At 41.1% G+C, this 19,643-nt stretch overlaps 1 protein-coding gene across 2 annotated transcripts in view; it reads left to right on the plus strand.

Annotated features, from left to right (window-relative positions):
• Nucleotides 1–19,643, plus strand: part of Htr4 (5-hydroxytryptamine receptor 4) — a 203,139-nt gene that overhangs the window by 164,634 nt on the left and 18,862 nt on the right. The window contains exon 7 of one of the 2 annotated variants that reach the window (XM_016003701.3): nt 956–1,129. The exons of the other annotated variant lie outside the window; for it this stretch is intronic. Within the exon in view, the coding sequence (XP_015859187.2) occupies nt 956–1,046 (91 nt within the window). The 3' untranslated portion in view covers nt 1,047–1,129. Of the gene's footprint in view, nt 1–955; nt 1,130–19,643 lie in introns of those variants that run through there. 2 annotated transcript variants of the gene reach the window in all.

Raw genomic sequence — 19,643 nt, forward strand, 5'->3', positions numbered from 1 at the left:
CAATCAAGTTGGATTCATTTTGGAGATGCAGCTATGGTTCAACATACATAAATCAAAAAAAGGCAGTCCTATATACACGGACTTAAAGACAACAATCACTCAATCATCTCAATCTATGCACAAAAGAACTTTGACAAAAGTCTAACATGCCTTCATAATTAAAGTGCCAGAGAGGGTTGGATTGGACTAAATATACCTCAAGATAAGGAAATCTGTATAAGGCAAACATATAACCAACATGATCCTAATGGGCAAAAACCCTTAAAGGCATCCCATTAAAGTCAGGAACAAGAAAGGGCTTCCACTGCCCCCACTCCTGTTCAACACAGCACTTGAAGTGCTAACTAGAGCAATAAGAGAAGAGAAAAAAAGTAACGGGGTAAGAACGAAAAACATATGTGTATGTATGTTGATAACAAACTCATTATTAGTCAATAGCACATTTGCATTGCTAGGAATGAGATCATTGTGAGAGCCTCCACATAATTAAAAAAACACTATGTGTCATGTTTGCTGTGTATGAAGAGCTGGGCTTTCCTTTAAGAGAGGAGAGATCATCACAATATGTGTTTTGTTCATAGGATAATGCTCACTATGTAATACGATCTGGAAGATGTAACATACAATAATCTATTGGCCCGCAGGTGAGAAAACCTAGGATATCATCAAGGAAGCATAGGGATTTTGGGTGGGCCTGGAACGTACAGTAGACCTGCTGGGGAAGAAATTTGGGGAGGGTAAAAACTGGGCTAAATATTAGTGAACTACTTCTCAGGAGTTAAAGCTGTTCAGGAATAATGATTGGCTAGTTTACTGTTGAGGCCTCTTAGCTCAGAGGCTCAGGTACAACCCATCCGCATGGCTTGTACAGGCGCCTGCGCTGGGTGTGCTTCTTCACGGTTCCTTGACTCCGTTCCAGTCCTTCAGCCTTTCTAATCTTCTCCTCCTCCTCCAGGGATGCAGTGGAATGTGGTGGCCAGTGGGAGAGTCGGTGCCCCCTCACAGCGGCTTCTCCTTTGGTGGCCTCTCAGCCCAGTGATACTTAGGCCCTTGGGACAATGACCTAGAAGACAGCTGTGGCTCGAAAAGAGGCCAGTCCTAAGCGGCTGCTTATGAGCGTGGGGCTGCTCCTGGCACTCTTCTCCAAGGCTTTCGAACAGCATGCAGCAACGCACCTTGGACTTTTCCACCGGGATTCCAGCAGGTGGCATTTGAGGGAGTCAGAGAGAGAAGGGCTTCCTTGTTTGTTTGTTTTTTTCATTTCCTTTTTTCATTTTCCTTCCTGGAGTCTCCACTCTTGCTTAATGGTCTCTGAAATTCGTGACCTAATCCCCTTGCTGTTCCCAGTCTGTCTCACAAACATTCACTGTGTTCTATTTTCAGTTTCCAAATACGCCTTCTTTGAAGTGTCTTCTCACAGATCCTGTCAAAACATGTGCCTGTCTTGGTGATATTTCCTGCTTGGTCACATCTACCATAGCTGTGTTCGAACTCTCCACTATCCTTCCTTTGCCCTCTTTTGTGCTGGGCACTTGTACACTCTCTTTCTTGTGTCTAGGTGTTGGTGTGTATCCTCTTGACCAACCCCATGTCAGTCACTGAGCTCTGCCTTCTTTTTTCTGTGTTCGGTGTCAATGTTCTGTTCAGGACAGGCTCGATTCATTTGCCACTGGAGACACAGACTAGAGATCTGTCCGTGGAAAATGGTCTCTTCATGAACCCTAGAGGGAAGTCAAAGACTGTTTTCTTCAGGACCAGGATCAGATCTGTCTCATCTGAGATATTTACTTTCCTGTCAGCTAGGAGAAAACACCTAAAGAGTCTTAGGTAGGGCTGGTGGCATTATGGGTGTCTATTAAGAAATGCTGGCATTTTTTTTATGAGCTGTAGTCAAAACCTCTGAATATGGCTTCGCTGCTTACAGTGGACAGAACTGACGGAAGTTCACCCTGTGGGGCCTTGTTCCCCTTGCTATCTTTTAGATGGAGAAGTCTAGAGTCAAGACATACTTGGGAATGAGAAAAACAATGTCTGACTCCTAGTCAGAGGACGCAGATGCCAGCCCTGGCTCTGCTTCTAAAATGCTGTGAGACCATGAACAATTGCCTTTCCCTCCATGAAACTCACTTTCTACATTGCCAAATGAAGCTTGGAGTAGGGGGGGGTCTTTAAGATTTCTTTCCATTTCTTGGACAATAGGATGCTGCTATAGCCAGCCATCTGCTACCTCGAAAACTCATGGCCTGCCTACCTTTTGGGTTTGTTTCAAAGGAACTGCCCTTCTGATTTGGGCCTTCTAGACTTCTGACTCGGTCAGCTATGCTCTTACAGTTAACCCGGTGTCTTTCATTCAAAGCAGAGTCCGTGGTTTGTCCCAAATACCCCAGAGCAAAGGTCTCAGTGAGGGAAGTGCCCCTTCCCAGAGCCGGGTGATGTTTTAGCTTTCATCTTGGCTGTGATTTGATTCCACCTCAGGACTATTAACTGCACTCTTCTTTTGAGCTGTTCATGAAGTATCATTTACTATTCCTGTCTGTATTGCCTTTAGTTCTGAAATTGAACTTGGCAGAAAAGAGACTTCTTTGAAATGAGGGAGAGAAGATTGCCAAAAAACAAAAAAAACAAAAAACAAAAAACACACATTCAAATACCAAAAAGAATTATCTGTTATGTGAAGATTTAGTTTTCTTGAGCATAAGTTATGCCTTAGCAAAAGGAAGTAGACCCTGAGAGAGAACCCCTAAATGCTGCTGAGAAAAAAAAAATGCTCCATGCTAAGAAATATCGAGTGCTGAGATGGTTTATGCCAAGACTGATCCAGTGGAGCAGTTCCAAATGGAGGCCTCTTCTTGTCAATCATGAAGAGAGTGGAAGCTTTGACTTGCACGCTGACTCTGTAGCTGGATCAGTCTGCCTTGAATTTGTAAGCCCTTACTCCCTGGCTATCACTAGGCTCAGCATTCATTTGGAGGCAAGCATCATTTTGAGGTTGATTGGTTTCTCATACAAAGGATGAGATGCAGCCAACCTGTCTTGGATGGCCATCTACCCACCCCTTCCATGGTCATGGTGGTAAGAAAGTGTCGCACACACCGAGTCAATGACTGACATTCTGAGTGGATGGAACTGAAAGCTGGATGATTTGGGCCTCAGAATATCTTCTGCTTACTTCATAACAGTTGATTTGGAGACAAATGATACTTATGGAAACATTCTGTAAAAACCATAAAATGGCAGCGTGCTTGTTATTATTATGGGTATTTTTGAATTACTGTAGATGTGCTTGAGCTCTCAGGAGCTAAGCCTTTTTTCCACTAAGAAATGAGATCAGTTTAGAATGAGCTTTCAGTGTTGGAAACAAAACCCAAGAGCAGCCTTTGGGTACCAACACACCCTAATCTACCCCTCCTCATTCAGTCACTCTAGGTTGCTCAGCACACTCTATTTAAAGGGACTTCTTTGTTCTCAAAGACTTGAATAGAGAAAAAGACTAAGGGCAAATTTTGATAAGAATGGCTCTAATTCTATATGTAACATCATAGTCTCATGAGCTAAGTTCATATACCTGTTTTTCATGTAAAAATATCTGGAGAAAAAAGTTCCCTGTCCATAAAATTAATTCCCACCTTATAAATTATATATATATACATATATACATGTATATATAATTTATGCATTAAAAATTAAATGTGGTCCAATCTATGAATGACCAGCTGACAAGAATGTTACATAAAAGGTCACTAAGTTACTGAACCAGAATAAACTTTTACATTTCCTGAAATAATGATAGTTTATGTAAGCAGCTGTTGATTACAGCATACTTCATTTTATTTGATATCTTAATTTTGTTTACATTTTTTCCAAGTATTGTTACAAATGGGGCCACATGTACAGTTTATAACTGCACTGAGGATCCTAGTGTAATGAATACAGTACATACATGTGTGCCTGTTATAGAGAACATGAAGCTCAAATTTTACAATTTTAGAGGGTAGCAAGTTCTGACAGTGGTGTTATCTTAGGTCTCATGAGCTTGTTGGTTACATCTGTGGTTTATTTGAAACTAATATTTTTAAGGTATTAAGAGCCCTGATTATAACCTTGTTTCCATGAGAAGCATCCTTGGTTTTGTGCTAGATTCTTTTTGATGCAGTTTCTAAGAATATGTTCTTGGAAAAGGCAGGGACCTGCCCAGGTTTTTTAAAATTGATTAATTATATTTATTGACAAAATATTGACGTATTACATATGTTTATATGATTTCATCTGTACATGTTTAAATAAACTATACATTAAAGTAAATCTTAAGTCCCAAAAGAAATAAGTGAGTTTTGATTATGCAATAAAATGCCAAAGTCAAGCCGTGTGTGTCAGTAACTGTGGAGCATCTGTTTAACCCTCAGCCAGGGCATTCCCTAGAAGCTACAGTCAAATGGATCTGGAAATTTACTGTCTTCAATATCAGTTCTTCTTAAAATAAATCTCAAAGCCCCGGGCTCTTAAGTAATGTGAATCTACCTGCCTGCCTACCTGTCATCTTTATTAAGCCCTCAAGCACTGGGGTAGATCTCTCTGACATGGTTGGCCATCCTGTGGCCATAGTGTGGGGATACAGTTCATACACACTAAAGATATAAACTATAGGGAGTCTTTCACAGCAGTGTGATCAGGACATATGCTCACATCCTGGATTGAAAATATTAAGCATGTGCCTCCTTGCTTAGAGCATTTTTTTAATATAAAAAAATCACCTTGGGGCCTTTCCAAATCCCTTCAGAACAGATTATATGTTGAAAAAAATTTCAGTCCCATCTTTTTGAAGTGTGCAACAGTGGAAAGACTCCCACAAACGAGGGCAGACTAAAAAGTGACAAGTTTCAACTCTTGGGACTTTCACCTTCTGACTTAGAATGTTGGGAATGGGACAAAATCAGGTTTTCAAGTCAGAATCCTTTCATACAAAAGTTTTCCGAGTCCCATTGCATAAAAGATTTAAGGAGTTTGGTAATTCTGAATTTCCCATATCTGTTCATTTCAACCCCCACACTAGAAGGACACTTCTTGGGAGCTAAAGCCTAAACAACAGGGCCTGGTGGTCTGGGGTGGTGCCCATTTTCCAGTCATTCTTGGGTGTTTTCTAAAACAGCATCTGTAGAACTGATGCAAGCCGATTTTCCAGCTGTCAACCCTTGACGGAGATGAGCATAAAACTTCACAAAACCTCTCCCTGCATACTCTACCACCGGGAACTTTCTGGAATGAAAACTTAAGCCAGTACCACATATGGAGTATCTGCTACATTCAGGTGAAGTGCTAGGCCCTAGAAATATCCTGCAGGAGGAACTGACTTGGCTGTTCCCATCCAACAGCACTACAGGGGTCAAAGAAACGGTTTTTGAGCACACCGTGTATCCGGGTCTGTCGCCAGAGGCCTGCCAATGAGTGCTGACAAGCTCTCTGCTCTGTAAAGTAGAAAACAAGCATGAAGACACGTGTATGTGAATTAGACAGGCTTAGATATTGGTGTGTGCTGGAGAGAGCATAAATAAAAGGCTTAGTCTGCAAGGGATGATGTGCCACTATTGCCTGGCTCCTTGGGGAAGGTTTAGAGGAGCAGAGAGTTCTGTGATCAGAGACCAGGGATGGGTGGACATAGTGTGTTGGACAGATGGAACAGCGGCTACCAATTCCCTGGGGCTGGAGTGAGCACGACATGGGCGGCTGGAGTTCAAGGAGAATGGGACTGTTGCAGAAGGTGCACTCAGAAAAATATGTAAAATCTGACGCTAATTCAGACACTTACACTGTGGCTCTTCATTGACTTTAAGTTAGTGGCTTCCAAGTAGGATCCTACTCAAGAGAAAAAGGTTCATAACCAACCAGAAAGAGGTTTCCTACTAGGACAACACATGTTTTCAGAAATAAGAGAAATCCATCAAATATGTAATCAGTACATATTTTTCACAGCACCTCCTTGCATACATCCTGACTGACACTGTCCTTCCACAATTTGGTGTTACCTTTTATTTAGACTGGGACATCAGACCCTACATTCAAGGCTGTGCTGCCAACACCTCATCAGAACCCTTCAAGGATTCCTCACTGCACACAGGCCTAGGTCTCCTACTGTTTTCCTGACCCTAGCATTTATGATTTCACTTATAGTTACTCCTTTTTATCCTGGCGATGCTCTGGGTTACACACTTCTTTCTTCCTTCAAGTTCTGCAATCAAGCTCTAGCCACCCTTTCCCTCGGGCGTTTTTCCATATCCATCTCTCACGTGCTATGTCTCAGATCCCACCTTCTACTTCAAATCTTTTCCAGCATTCAAGACAGCATTTTTTTTTTTTACCTTTTCCATCCGATCTCCAACACTTTATGTATTCTCTTGTGGCATTTTATATGCTTTTCTGTGTGCTTATTAATGATTCCATTTCTGGGATCCCCTAGTAGCTGTGTTTCTAGAGCCCAGAGCAGGTTCTTGTAAACTGAAGCTACTCAGTAACTGAACTAAACCCGCATGGTTAGAAGAATTCGGAACCATTCACTGTGGTATCTGCACAGCACCATCCTGCTCCATTCCTTCAGCCCTAACTAAACTTCAATGTAGCTCTCACTGTTAATCCACCACCCGCCGCAAAAGCTACAGCCTCCCAATAAAGGGAATTTTACTTTCTGTGACAGTAAAATCAAGATGTTTATCAGATTTCTTGCAAGTAGCCGAAGGATTAGCATTTTAAAATACCATGACTTCTCTGGTCTGCCACAGCCTTCTTTTCTTTGGGGTTCAAGTCTGTCTATTGAAAAGGAACTTAATCTCGAAGTTTTGTACTTTTACGAAGCAGTAATGAATCAGACTGAACTTAGGTTACTTGACCTTACAGTGGCCTGGGGGACATTGGACAACACTTTACAGACAGCAGCCTTTACTGACATAACATGGCGTGAAGAAAGAATTGGCTATAATGGTAGGATACAGGATGAACACAGTGAGTTACTCAGGCGAGGATGTAACTGAACATGTTCAGATGGTGTCAGTTTCTAGATGCTTCCTGCCTAGGATCCCTAGTAAATTGCTATTACAACTGGACACACGTAGCCCTGTTCTGCCTTGAGTTTTACCATCTACAAATTAAGAGACATTCTTTAAAAGCCTGAACTTCAGTATTATTTGGACTTGGGCTGAGCTCCAGACTCTGCCACATACTGAATGTGGGCTTGTAGGCAAATTCTTTAATGCTCACAGCTCCAGTTTCTTCTTTGAAGCAAAAGCAAAAGGGAGGCTGACAGCATGTCCTCACAATGTTGTTATGAGGATTCAGGGACTAAATAGACCAGTCTCTGGCATACTGAGATGTAGCAGATTACTATGTCCCTTGCAGCTTGGGTCCCGGTACCCTGAATAGGGAGGGGTGGCAAAAGAAAGAAGAAAATACAGACAGACAGACACCCAAGAAAGCTGGTATCAGGTAGGTGTGTCTTCACTCTGATGAAGTGGCACCTACCTCTGCTGGCTACCAGGAAGCTTGGTGTGTTTATTAGGTACCCACAACAGGTGGGGTTGGCTAGTTTCCATAGAAGTACTCTGGAGGTGAGCAGTCTCGGGCTGTAAACACTAGGCAGGAGGAAGTTGAAGTTGCTAGTTTTTGTACACCAGTCACTCACTTGCATTTGGATCCCCAAAGAAGGATTTGCTATCCCACTTGTCTCATATGGGGAATTGCCTTGCCAATTTCCCATGGTTCAAGGTCTTGGTCTTAGCCATGGCTGTGTCCATATGAACAATACACATACACTTAGGATGTCACTCACTTGGGACTTCCTCTGCTCCCTACAGCTGTTACAATTAGTTTGGATTCCAGATGTTTAAAATTCAGAAACAGCATGTAGAATCATATGGAACTAGTGTTGAGAAACCATGAGCTGGGACACAGCTGCTGGGTTTTGTTTTGTTTTGTTTTTCTTTTCTATGCTGAGTGTGTAACAGGACAGAGGATGAGGGTGGTATTTAGCAAAACATGGAGATAGAAAGGATTCGACTGTGGAGTCAGAAAAGAAATGTACACATAGCAGATGTGGATGGAAAATGGAGTACAGCTGTCATTAGTGTCTCGTTATAGATCTGAAACTGAATACAATGTTCTCCAGTTGCTATATCTCAAAACCAGCACTCATTATGTCCTCTTTGAAAAGAGTAAATGGATGTAACTTAAACGAGCGTCTATGATATGTCCTATTGCCTAGCTCTATTACACATCTCATGAAAATCAGTTCTCAAAAGGTTTAAGTGAATTGAACCCCAGTAACAGGCTTTCTGTAGATCAATAGTAGGTTTCTTTGCCCACACAGTATGCCAGATCAAAATGAACTAAAGAAGAAAAAAAAAGATTTATTTTGAGCAAAGCAACTCCTGGGTGAGATCCCCAGCTCCTAGAGATCAATGTGGGAGAAGAGGCAGAGGCAGGAGAAATCACATGCCCAAACTAAAGCAGGGGACCTTAAATATCCTGTAGGTGAGGGGTGATCCATAAGCTTATGTCCTCCACAAGCTGAGTTTGTGCCCAAGTATGGTACACTTTTAGGTGGGGTCTTGGGCCCCTGGCAACTTCAGGGAGGGAGCCACCTGCAGCCACCAAGAACGTAAAACTGGGGTTTTAGTGTCCTTTCTTTGTTGGGGATTTTCTGAGAGGGCAGGGTTTAGAGATAGAGAAGTGGGGCTTTCCAGATCAAGCAGGAGTGAGCTGGAGATTTCCAGCGGAACACCCAGCCTCCCAGTTTGGGTGCTTTTGGACAAGTTAATTTCTTTGTGCTTCAGTTCATTTCACTGACAAAAACAGAACTGTTAATACTGGTTAATTCATGAGGTTTTATCATTTAAATAAGATGATGTGTTTCACAACTATTAGGACAATACCAGACAGGTAATGGGTAGCTTCTATTCTCATTATTCTTTTATATAATACCCATTTTATAGATAAGAAAAATGAGGACTAATGAGGCTGCCTTCTTCAGAGGCTAGGGAAATGGCGCAGTCAGTAAAGTGTTCACCTTGTAATAATGAAGACTTGAATTCAATTCCTAGAACCTACGTTTAAAAAAAATTACATTTAATTTTAAAAAGCAAAGCATGGTGGCATTGCTGAAGTGGCCAAGACAGTCAGGTTCCTGGGGTTCACTGGCCAGTGAGCTTCGCCTACTTGGCAAATTCCAAGCCAATAAGAAGCTCTGTCTCCAAAATAAAAGATGCATAGAAGGCTTCCGAGCATTGTCCTTTAACATTAATAAACACACAAAGAGAGAGAGAGAGAGAGAGAGAGAGAGAGAGAGAGAGAGAGAGAGAGAGAGAGAGAGAGAGAGAGAGAGAGAGAGAGAAATACAAAAGGAAGCTCTGGAGAGACGCTTTAGGGAGGGGTGCTTGCTACCAAGCCTGATGACCTGAATTCAGTTCCTGGAGCCCACACTGTGGAAGGAGAACAGGCTCTTCAAGTTGTCCTCCTTCCACTGGGACTGCCATCTACCTAAAGTAAATAAAATGTAATAAAATAAAGGTAAGGGTGTTAGGCTAGGTGGTGATGGCACACACATTTAATCCCAGCACTAGGGAGGCAGAGGCAAACGGATCTCTGTGAGTTTGAGGCCAGCCTGGTCTACAGAGTGAGCTTCAGGACAGCCAAGGCAAACAAACCCTGTCTTGAAAAACTAAAAAAAAAACAAAAACAAAAACAAAAAAAAACTAAAAAAAAATGGGGGTTGTTGAATTTAAAATTTAAAAGTAAAGAAGGTTAAGTTTGTGACCCACTGTCAACAAATAACAAGCAGGACCAGAAAAAGCCTGGTTGGGCCTGTCTTAAGAATCTTTATTTTTAAAATCTGCTTCACAGGTTATCAATAGATGGAATAAAATCAAATGCTGAAGAAACATTCCTTCCCAAATTAGAAGACCCTCTATAGTATATGTGAATATACTAAATACCTTGGGTGAACAGTCATTTAAATTGGTCTAGACGTTTAAATAGAAGGGCAGATATGATCTGTACTTTCTCAAAACTTGGTTAAAAGCAAACAATTTCATTTTGGTTCAGTCTTTCTCAGTGATTATGCCATTTCATTCCATTTTCATTTCAGTTCCCTGAATTTCATGGCAAGCATTGGTTTATGGTCTTCTTGTCAACAGGGTCCAAATGGGGGCCCATATGCCAGTGCTTAATGATCAAATTCTTGGCCAGAACACAGGCCCTCCCTCTTCACCCACATTCTTTCTCCAGAGCCTTATAGCAATCTCTGGCATCACCCTCTGGCATTTATTTGCCAGTGGGCTGAGTACTGAGTCATCACTTGCTCAGGTTTTGTGAAAGGGAATTTGAGCCAAGGTTTCATAATGTCAAGTGAAAAGCTCCTGGTTGAGTGAGCTAAGGCACCATTTCTAGAAACTCCTATCCAAACCAGCTGGAGAGAGTAGGTCGCAGAGGTGTAAGTCAATGTCAGTAGCCAGGAACTATCAGCCTTACCAAGGTCACCCTTTTCCTTGCATGCCCTTGCCTGAACATGGAGCCTCTGGTAACAGTAAGCTGGAAAAACTTGAAAAAGGTCAAACTCATTCTAGACTTCTGTTATGTCTTGTGGCTTCCCTCTTGGTAGAGAATAGTCTATTAACTTTCCAACACCCTGACATTTTATTGCTATTCATGTATTGCTATTGAGGCTGATGTTTTCACTGTGGTAGAATGAATGATAGAAAAACATGGATTCTGATTTCACCTTGTATTCTGCCATTTAGAAGCTGGATAAACCTTGACAAGCTATGTACCACTTCTCAGAGCTCACTCCCCGTGACTTCATACTATGACAACTTCCTCTACCATCTACAGCTCTCTTCTGCCTACATCTGCACATGCCATGTACACTGCTTCTTAAATCGCCCATTCATACATAACAACAAAAAGAACGAAAACAGAGTAGTATCCCACTCTAACATTTTCCATTTTCAACAATGTTGTGTCAAAGTTTCTAAGCTTCTAAGCGATACTCAATAGCTCATTGATAAGTTGTCTATATCGACAGCACAGAACCCAGTGCACAGTAGAATAAATAAAGCTGTACCAATTCCCACTTCCTTTCCCAGCTCTCTGGGCCTTCTGTGACTTCCTTCTGCTCTGTTGAAGCCCACTGACCACACCTTCTTCCTTCTCCCACTACTTTCCATTAATACCATGACCTGTTTCATGGACTGCCTCATCCATGAGAGCTAATCCAGGCTATTCTGATCTCTTTAATACATTTTCCACATGACCTAGTTCCCTGTGGACATCAACCATGATCTTCCTGGATACTTATATCTTCATACCATACTGAAGAGAAGTGTCCAAATTATCTGTCTATCTCAACATGAACCAATCACTACCAATAACAATATGAGGTAAAAGTGTCTGTCAAGTGAGGACAAGAGATAATGGAAATGGAACACTGTCATTAACCACTTCAAGAATGTAAGGGATAATTGTGCTTATATCCATGTAAACAAACTTTTAATTTAATATCCACTGTGTGCTTGGCATTAGATTAGATACTAATGATGCAAAAGAATAGTATCCATTGTGGCAGTGTGTGTGCTCGATTGTGGAGCTATACATCAATGGGACAGACTCTTCATTGATACCTTCTGTGTCTGCCTTCTCCAGGGGAGCCCCTAACTGGTAATTGCAGCCAATGGCAATCTTTCTTGTAGATGAACGTGCTGTTAGCCAGCCAGGCCATCCGGGACCTGGTGAGTGACTGTGAGACTCTATGTGGGTGCCCTGGGGGTTAACAAAAACATCACATCTACCAGGACCTCTGGGAACCCGAGAACTCACTACTACACCCTGTGACTCCAACCTCTGCCTTTTCTAGGCAGATGTAAACTACACAGAATCAATTTTACAACAGAGCCTACAATTAAATTACAGTAAAACCTTTTGAGGGACTCATGGAAAATATGGACCTTTTCTTTAAAATTCTGGGTATGTGCACAAAATTTTTAATATATTTTTGAGAATTTAATTTATAAAACAAAATCCCAAAGTAAACAAAACTTAAAAGATTCATGCCTTAATGTGAGATTGAATAACATTCATTTGTGATGAAATCATAAATCTTTCCTATTCCTGTGTCTTCCAGTTTGTGACATTGATTTCAAAGTCATACTACATATTCCTGGTGCCATTTCTGTCAACAGAATGGTTCATTTCAGGAACAATATTTCTTAACATAAAATTTTCTTTTCCTCAAGATATCTTCATGGAAACTATTCCATTATTTGCAACCAAGTATATATGATCTCAGTTAGGAAATATTGGGGAAGTATTATTACTTTAGTTCATACTCAAACATTAAATCAAAAATCAATTATCTCAGCTGGGCATATGGTGCTCACTTTTGATCCCAGTACTTAGGAGGCACAGCAGGCAGATTTCTGTGAATTTGATACCAACACTTGGTCTACATGGTGATTTCCAGGCCATCCAGGGGCTACTTAGTGAGGCCCTGTCTCGAAGTAAATAATCAATTATTTCACTTAACAGAAATATGTTTATTATATGACTCCAATATCAGGCATCATATCCATCATCAGGAATACTAACCCAGCCTTCTGTTTTCTTTATGAGCCAATTGAAGGGATTAAAAAGCATACTTAATTTGAAAATTGACTGGGGAAAGAACAGGATTTGCTCTCAATGATGAGCTTACATTTTAGCATATGCTACTTTTTCTAAAAGCAGGTAAATTGGATTAAAATCTTGATTTCAGCACTTACTAAATGATCTTAGGCAAGTAACTTGAGTCCTTGCTCTTTAGTTTCCTTATCTATAAAACTGAAATATTCCTAGAGCATATATATATATATATATATATATATATATATATATATATATAATTATATATATAATTTCTAGAGTGTATATATGATATATAGTAGTTGCTAAACTAAATTAGCCTTTTTGATTACAACCCTGAGCTAAAAATGGTTGTTTGCCAAAAACAAAAAAACACAAAGAGGAATAATGACAGAATTAAACCAAATTTGCAAAGAAATGCAAAAGGCTACTAGATACAGATGCCCAGCCTTATTGGAAAGCTTTGCTGATGCTAGAGAGTTTGGCAAACTCTGTCCTAGGATAGAATGCCTGTGTATAGGTCCATGTGGCTTCCTCCAGTGATCTTGAGTAATTATTTAAGTTAGATATCCAGTTTTTTTCATGTGCCAGGTATATATACTATGAAGCCTGGAACTTGGTGTATGAGAAGCATTTATGAAATGCAAGGGTGCCCTTTATTGTAACCCTTGCTATGTAGCTCTAAATAGTCTGGCACTCACTATATGACCCAGGCTGGTCTTGATCTCAGGGCAATCCTCCTGCTTTAGTCTTCCAAGTGCCAAGATTATAGGCATGCATTACTATGTCCTGTTAGCTCTTCTCTTCATCATCATCATCATCATCATCATCATCATCATCATCATCACATCATCACTTTCTTCTTCTTCAAAAGGAATTTGAACTAAATGATATTGTGCATACCTCACATCAAATACTTGGTATGGTACCCTGGCATGGCATTTCACCAACAACTATCATTTATCTTTCATTCTGTCACCACCATCAATGGCACTATCATAGTTTTCAGAACTTCCACACACCCCATCTCATTAGAAAGGCACAGCAGTCTAATGGCTGGTGTCATGATCTCAGTCCAAGGAACAAGAGATTGACACTTAAGAGTAGTAGAGGTAGATGCCAAAGCTCAAAGAGGCAGAATACGGGCTCACAGCAGGACTTTTGCATTCTGTATTAGGAAGTCCTTTCCCAAGCTGCACTGCTGCTTCATCCAAATGTCTGATGGTCTGTCTGTTGATAGTTTTCTTCCAACATTATCTGTTGAATCCTAGAAGCTTGATGAGGTAGACAAACACGAGCATCCTCCTTGGCAGGGCACTACACACCCAGGAAGCTTGGATAATTGCATCCCAGTCATTTGGCCTGGGGACTGCATTTGTAACTAGCTAACTGCTGATGGCCAAGCCTGGTGGGAAAAAAAACCCTGACCACACAAACACCAGCGTTGGATAGAGGCTCATTGTTTATGCTGCAGTGAGTGGTCCATTAACAATAGCCAACAGCTTTCTAATGGTTCCTGCCCAGCAAAGAACGGGCTTCAGAACCTGCCAGGTCCCAACCCAGCACCAGGAACAAGCAGAGGTTCCTGGAGCATTCAGTGAGGAGCCAGACAGTATTTGACAGCATAGCTGCTGCAGTAGATCAGAAGGGTTTGTTGTTGTTGTTGTTGTTGTTGTTGTTGTTGTTGTTTTGTTTTGTTTTCCTAACTTGGCTTGGACCAAAGACAGTGGCAGACTTTGACTGAAGCACTCTCAGACTGGTGCTTAAACAAAACAATTAAGAACAAGTGATAGAGCAATGGCGTGAGTTGATGATTATAAAAGTGGGAGGCGTTTTAAAGATAGCATAAGGTTTATGAGAGAGTAAGACCATTGGAGCCAGACTGAGGCCAAAGAACAAGGCTTTATTGAAGTACTCACTGTCAGGCTGTCTCCGAGAGCAGGGAGGGCCGCCCCTCCAGAAGGGAGTGTGAGATTCTGTAGGATGGTGTATGTCGGATGGAAGAGTGGTGGGAGAGGGAATGGCCGTGAACGAAGGAACTGTCATAGCAGAGTGTTTCAAGAGGACCTCTGGTTGTTAAGATAACAGGATGCCGTGGTCATGCTGCTCTCACTGAGATAAAGGTCGGATTCCTGCGATGCGTGGAACATGCGCTTTCCATTTCCACAAAGGGGTAGGTTCTCACATGGGTCATCCATCTTGATGGCTTAGATGGCTCTGTCACGGCCAGGGACTTGGGCCAGCCTAACATCCCAACCTTTTATTGATGATGGAAGGTTGCCTCTTCTAGCTACTTCCTGCTGGATAGGGGAACTGAATACAGGGGCAGAAAGGCAGGGAGTGGCCAGTTCAAGTCATACAGTGGCCTATGCTTCAGGAGAGCCTTGGGACAGATATGAGAAGGAGATGGACAAACTAGGAGGAGTTGGTTAGAAGTATGGCCGGTGATTTGTTTACCTGGTTTTGAATGCATTTGAGGAGGCATGGGGCTAGGAGAAGAAGAAGGAAGATCTAAATAAGGGGTCTCAGGAGAGGCAGGAACCATGGCCAGATGCTACCAAGCTACTGAAGACATTCCATGGTCCAGAAAGCTATGAGTCTCCATTGAGCTGGCTTTGGTTTGGAGTGTTTTAGTTTCTACTTCTACCTGACCTGATTGGTTGATATAACAGCAGCATTCTTCATTGAGGAAGAGACAGGATTCTCCCTTTTCTGCTGTCGGGAGGTCAAAGGCTCACGGATTTTTGCAGGCTATCTTAAGCCAGAGAAGAGAGCTGTTCCTGTAACATTCAGAGGCCCCTAGCTGAGTTCTTGGTTGCTGTTATTAGTTCCACCAAGAGCTGGTCACAGAAAATTCCAGGTGATGCCCACCACCACAGGGAGGCAAACAGCCCTCTTTGGGGTTGTTAAAGAGTTCAGGAGCAGGAAGAATTCCCACACAGTGTAATAGGTTAGTCTGGGGATAACAGTTCCTGGGATGCATGGACCCTTTGTCCTTGCGACTACACAGGAGAGTGAGCTGGATCCAAATGAGAAGCACTGTTTGGGAGGGAATGATGGTTAAAGAAAGTGAGGTTTTTATATAAATGGAGCCAGCATTTGCTAATGTCATGGTGCCAAAAGTCTATTCATCTTATTGGAGAGAGAGAGAGAAAGAGAGAGAGAGAGACAGAGAGAGAGAGAGAGAGAGAGAGAGAGAGAGAGAGAGAGAGAGAGAGAGAGACAGGCAGACAGAGACAGGCAGAGAGAAAGAGATCAGAAACAGGGTGAGGGGAACATGGAGCAGGAGGAATTGAAAGTGCCACTGTTGACCAGCAAGGCCCTCTAGGGCTTTAGTGTCCCATCTCTTATCTGATTAGTTTGATTATCCCATTCCCCAACTACAAGCCCTTTTATTAGCCTTCCTCGGTGCTCCAGTATTCTATCTGGACCCTTAATCTTCCTTTTAACCTCAGGATCTGCTCTCATTACAACATATGTGATCAACTTACAGTTTTCACCATGGATCTTCTTCCTTTACTACCTGGAGACAGCCAGCTCCTGCATCAATGAGGTGGCTGAGCCAATCATTAAAATTACCCATATGAATCTTTAGAAGCATATCCTATGTACAGGACAAAATAGATGAAATATACTCTGTGGGGATTGGCTGTGCTAGGCTAAGCAACCAGATCTACTACAGAAGAAGGTGATGAATTTTGCTTAGAAATGGCTCTGAGACTTGTACTCCAACATTTGTCTGGAGGACATGGAGTTCTCAGTGTGAGAAAGAAGATGATGGTCTCTCTATCAAGGAAGAAACCAATGCAACGAGCTAAACCCAGTGGCCAAGTTAGTCTTCTCTTCTGAGGCAAGCCAATGTAAAGTGTTAATATTTGTGAACAAGACACTTTTTTATGTTTCTGTGAGTTCCTCCTAAAAGGGTGTGACATTTGAAGTACTGTGAGCTGGTAGTCTAGTACTCCAGGTCTTCATCTGACTTCCTCCCTCTAACCGACCTACTCTGTAAACTTTGGCTTTCTGGCATTGAGTCTTCCTCACACCTGCTGCCAAACCCAGTTCGTAGGCATATAACATCACAAAATAATGTCCACGACAGCTGTCAGCATCATGTTTGTCTGGGATCTGCCACAATTCTGTCTCAAATTGATAGGCTTGCACCTGTCTGTAATAAACATGTTTCAGCACACAAAAGGTAACACTGACCAGTTAACATCTGTTCCTGTGGTCGTTTAAAGTTTTCTATGACGTCTAGGCAGGGATAGGCCTAGGATTTGTGACTCTCTCCTGCTCAAACACTAAAACCACAAACGCCCTGAGTTTGTGGTATTGAGAAAATAAGATGTTGGATATTCAAGGGCTTATAGCATAATACCTTAAAATACAAATATCAATGGCAATCTCAACAGGTAAATTGCAGATTCGACTTGATGTGGTTTTAACATGACTGTCTTTTCACCCAAAACTCAAACAACCAGGGATATTAGGAAAACTACACCGTTAATTTGGGAAGGTTTACATGGTCTATAGGTAAGCTGTATACTTAAAATTGTATAACTTTTGAAAATCTAAGCTTTTGTTATACTAGCATTTAAGTCTCATCTTAACATTTCTTCAAAATGTAATGGTAAATATAGCCCATATTGGTGTGTAGTTTAAAAAAGGTATTTATGAACATTATATCATCTTCCAAGTTTTCTTTTAATAAAGGAGTATTATTTTCCACAATATATCTCAAATGCTTAGTCATACGACTGATTAATGTTATATCTAAGAAAAATGTATTAGGTGAATTTTCAAGAAAATATGCTGATGTAGTGATCCTCATCCAGTCCTCATAGACACCCCAGCCCTGTAGCCTGAGGACCATGTGGAGTATCATGCATTTCCACCAGGGAATCCTAACTCTAGAAGAAGAAACCCAGGTCAAATGCACAGAAAATATTTTTGGTAGAATAGTAGAAGAAAAACCCCCAAATATAAGGAAAAAATTGCTACCAAGGTATAAGCAGCTTACAGCACACTGCATAGACAGGATCAACAAAGAAATACCTCATGGTATATAATGGTCAAAACACTAAATGTATAGAACAAATAAAAGGCATTGAAATCTGAAAAATATAAAAGCCAAGTCACATATAGAGTCAGGCCCATCAAAATAACATCAAGAGAAACTTTTAAAGAAAGAGGGATTTAGACTGACTTTCTACAAGTTTGAAAGACTACAGATGCCAGTCCAGATTTTATATTTATCAAACTATAAGTTATTAACAAAGGGTAAAGGCAGGTTAAAGGAATCCATGACCACCAAGTCAAATCTAAAGAGGATACTGGAAGGAATACTTCAGACTGAAGTAAGAGATAAACATATCACCAAAACCTGATAGTGGAGAAAAATATCAACCTTCGGTCAGTGATTAAACAAAGGAAAACTAAGAAAACAAAGACCACAGAATCAACAAAATGGTATAAATCAACACACATCTTTCAATAATAACCTTGAACATCAATGTTACAACTTCCTAGTCAAAAGACACAGATTAATAGACTGGATTACAAAATAAGATCCATCTTTCTGCTACCTCCAAGAAAACCTCACTATTAAAGATAGAATTCACCTGAGTGAGATGATGTGCAAAGGTATTCCTATCAAATCTAACCAGGAAAGAGGGGGCTGGAGAGATGGCTCAGTGGTTAAGAGCACTGGCTGCTCTTCCAGAGGTCCTTGGCTCAATTCCCAGCAACCACATGGTGGCTCACAACCACCCATAACAGGATATGATGCCCTCCTCTGGCATGCAAGTATACATGCAGAGCACTGATACATAAAATACAAACAAATTAAAAAAAAAGAACCAGGAAAGAGCAAGAGCTTCTATTCTAATATCTGATGAAACAGACTTTAAATAAAAATAAGAGATGTTACTTCATGTAGATCAAGGGAAAAATCTATCAAGAAGACATTAAAATCCTAAACATATATGCAGCCAACTTCATTAAGCAAACACTGCTGAAGCAAAGCAACAGATTATTCTAATCAACCCATTAATAGCAGGTGACTTCAATAATCCATCTTAACCAATGAACAGATCCTCCAGCCAAAATACAGAGAAATAGAGCTAACTGATGTCACAGGCAAAATGACCTATGAATCTCTACAGAACATTCCCTCAAAATGCTAGATAGTACACAATCTCAGAAGCCCATGTATTGAATCTATAATAAAAACTAAAAAACTTGCAAACCAAAGCCAAACAACCAAACAAAAATCCCTAGACCTGATATATTTACTGCAGAATCCTACCAGATCTTTAAAGAAAGACTAAAGCCAGCCGGGCAGTGGTGGCGCACGCCTTTAATCCCAGCATTCGGGAGGCAGAGGCAGGCAGATCTCTGTGAGTTCAAGGCCAGCCTGGGCTACCAAGTGAGTTCCAGGAAAGGCGCAAAGCTACACAGAGAAACCCTGTCTTGAAAAACCAAAGAAAAAAAAAAGAAAGAAAGAAAGAAAGATTAAAGCCAATACTCCTCAAAGTCTTCTGTAAACTAGAAGAGGAAAGGTATAGATTCTTCTTTATGAAACCAGTGTTATACTGATATCTAAATCAGATCAAGACACAAACAAAAAAAGAAAATTATATACCAATCTCTGTGATGACATAGATGCAGAAATTGTTACTAAACTACTTGTAAGCCAAATTAAGCAACAACAGTAAAGCAAAACTAACTCCCCCCTCCACCGCAAAAAAGAAAACAATCCACCACTGATCAGTTCAGTTTCAACCCAGATATGCAAGGATGGTTCAGTGTAATTAATAAATATAATCTACTACATATACAGACTCAAGGACAGAAACCACATGATTATCTCATTAGATGCAAAAAAGGTCTCTGGCATTCAGCATCTGTCCATGATAGAATTCCTGGAGAAATTGCAGCTACAAGAAACATAGCTCGGGCTGGAGAGATGGCTCAGAGGTTAAGAGCACTGG

Source organism: Peromyscus maniculatus, chromosome 19 (genome assembly GCF_049852395.1).
Source record: "Peromyscus maniculatus bairdii isolate BWxNUB_F1_BW_parent chromosome 19, HU_Pman_BW_mat_3.1, whole genome shotgun sequence".
NCBI lineage: Eukaryota > Metazoa > Chordata > Mammalia > Rodentia > Cricetidae > Peromyscus > Peromyscus maniculatus.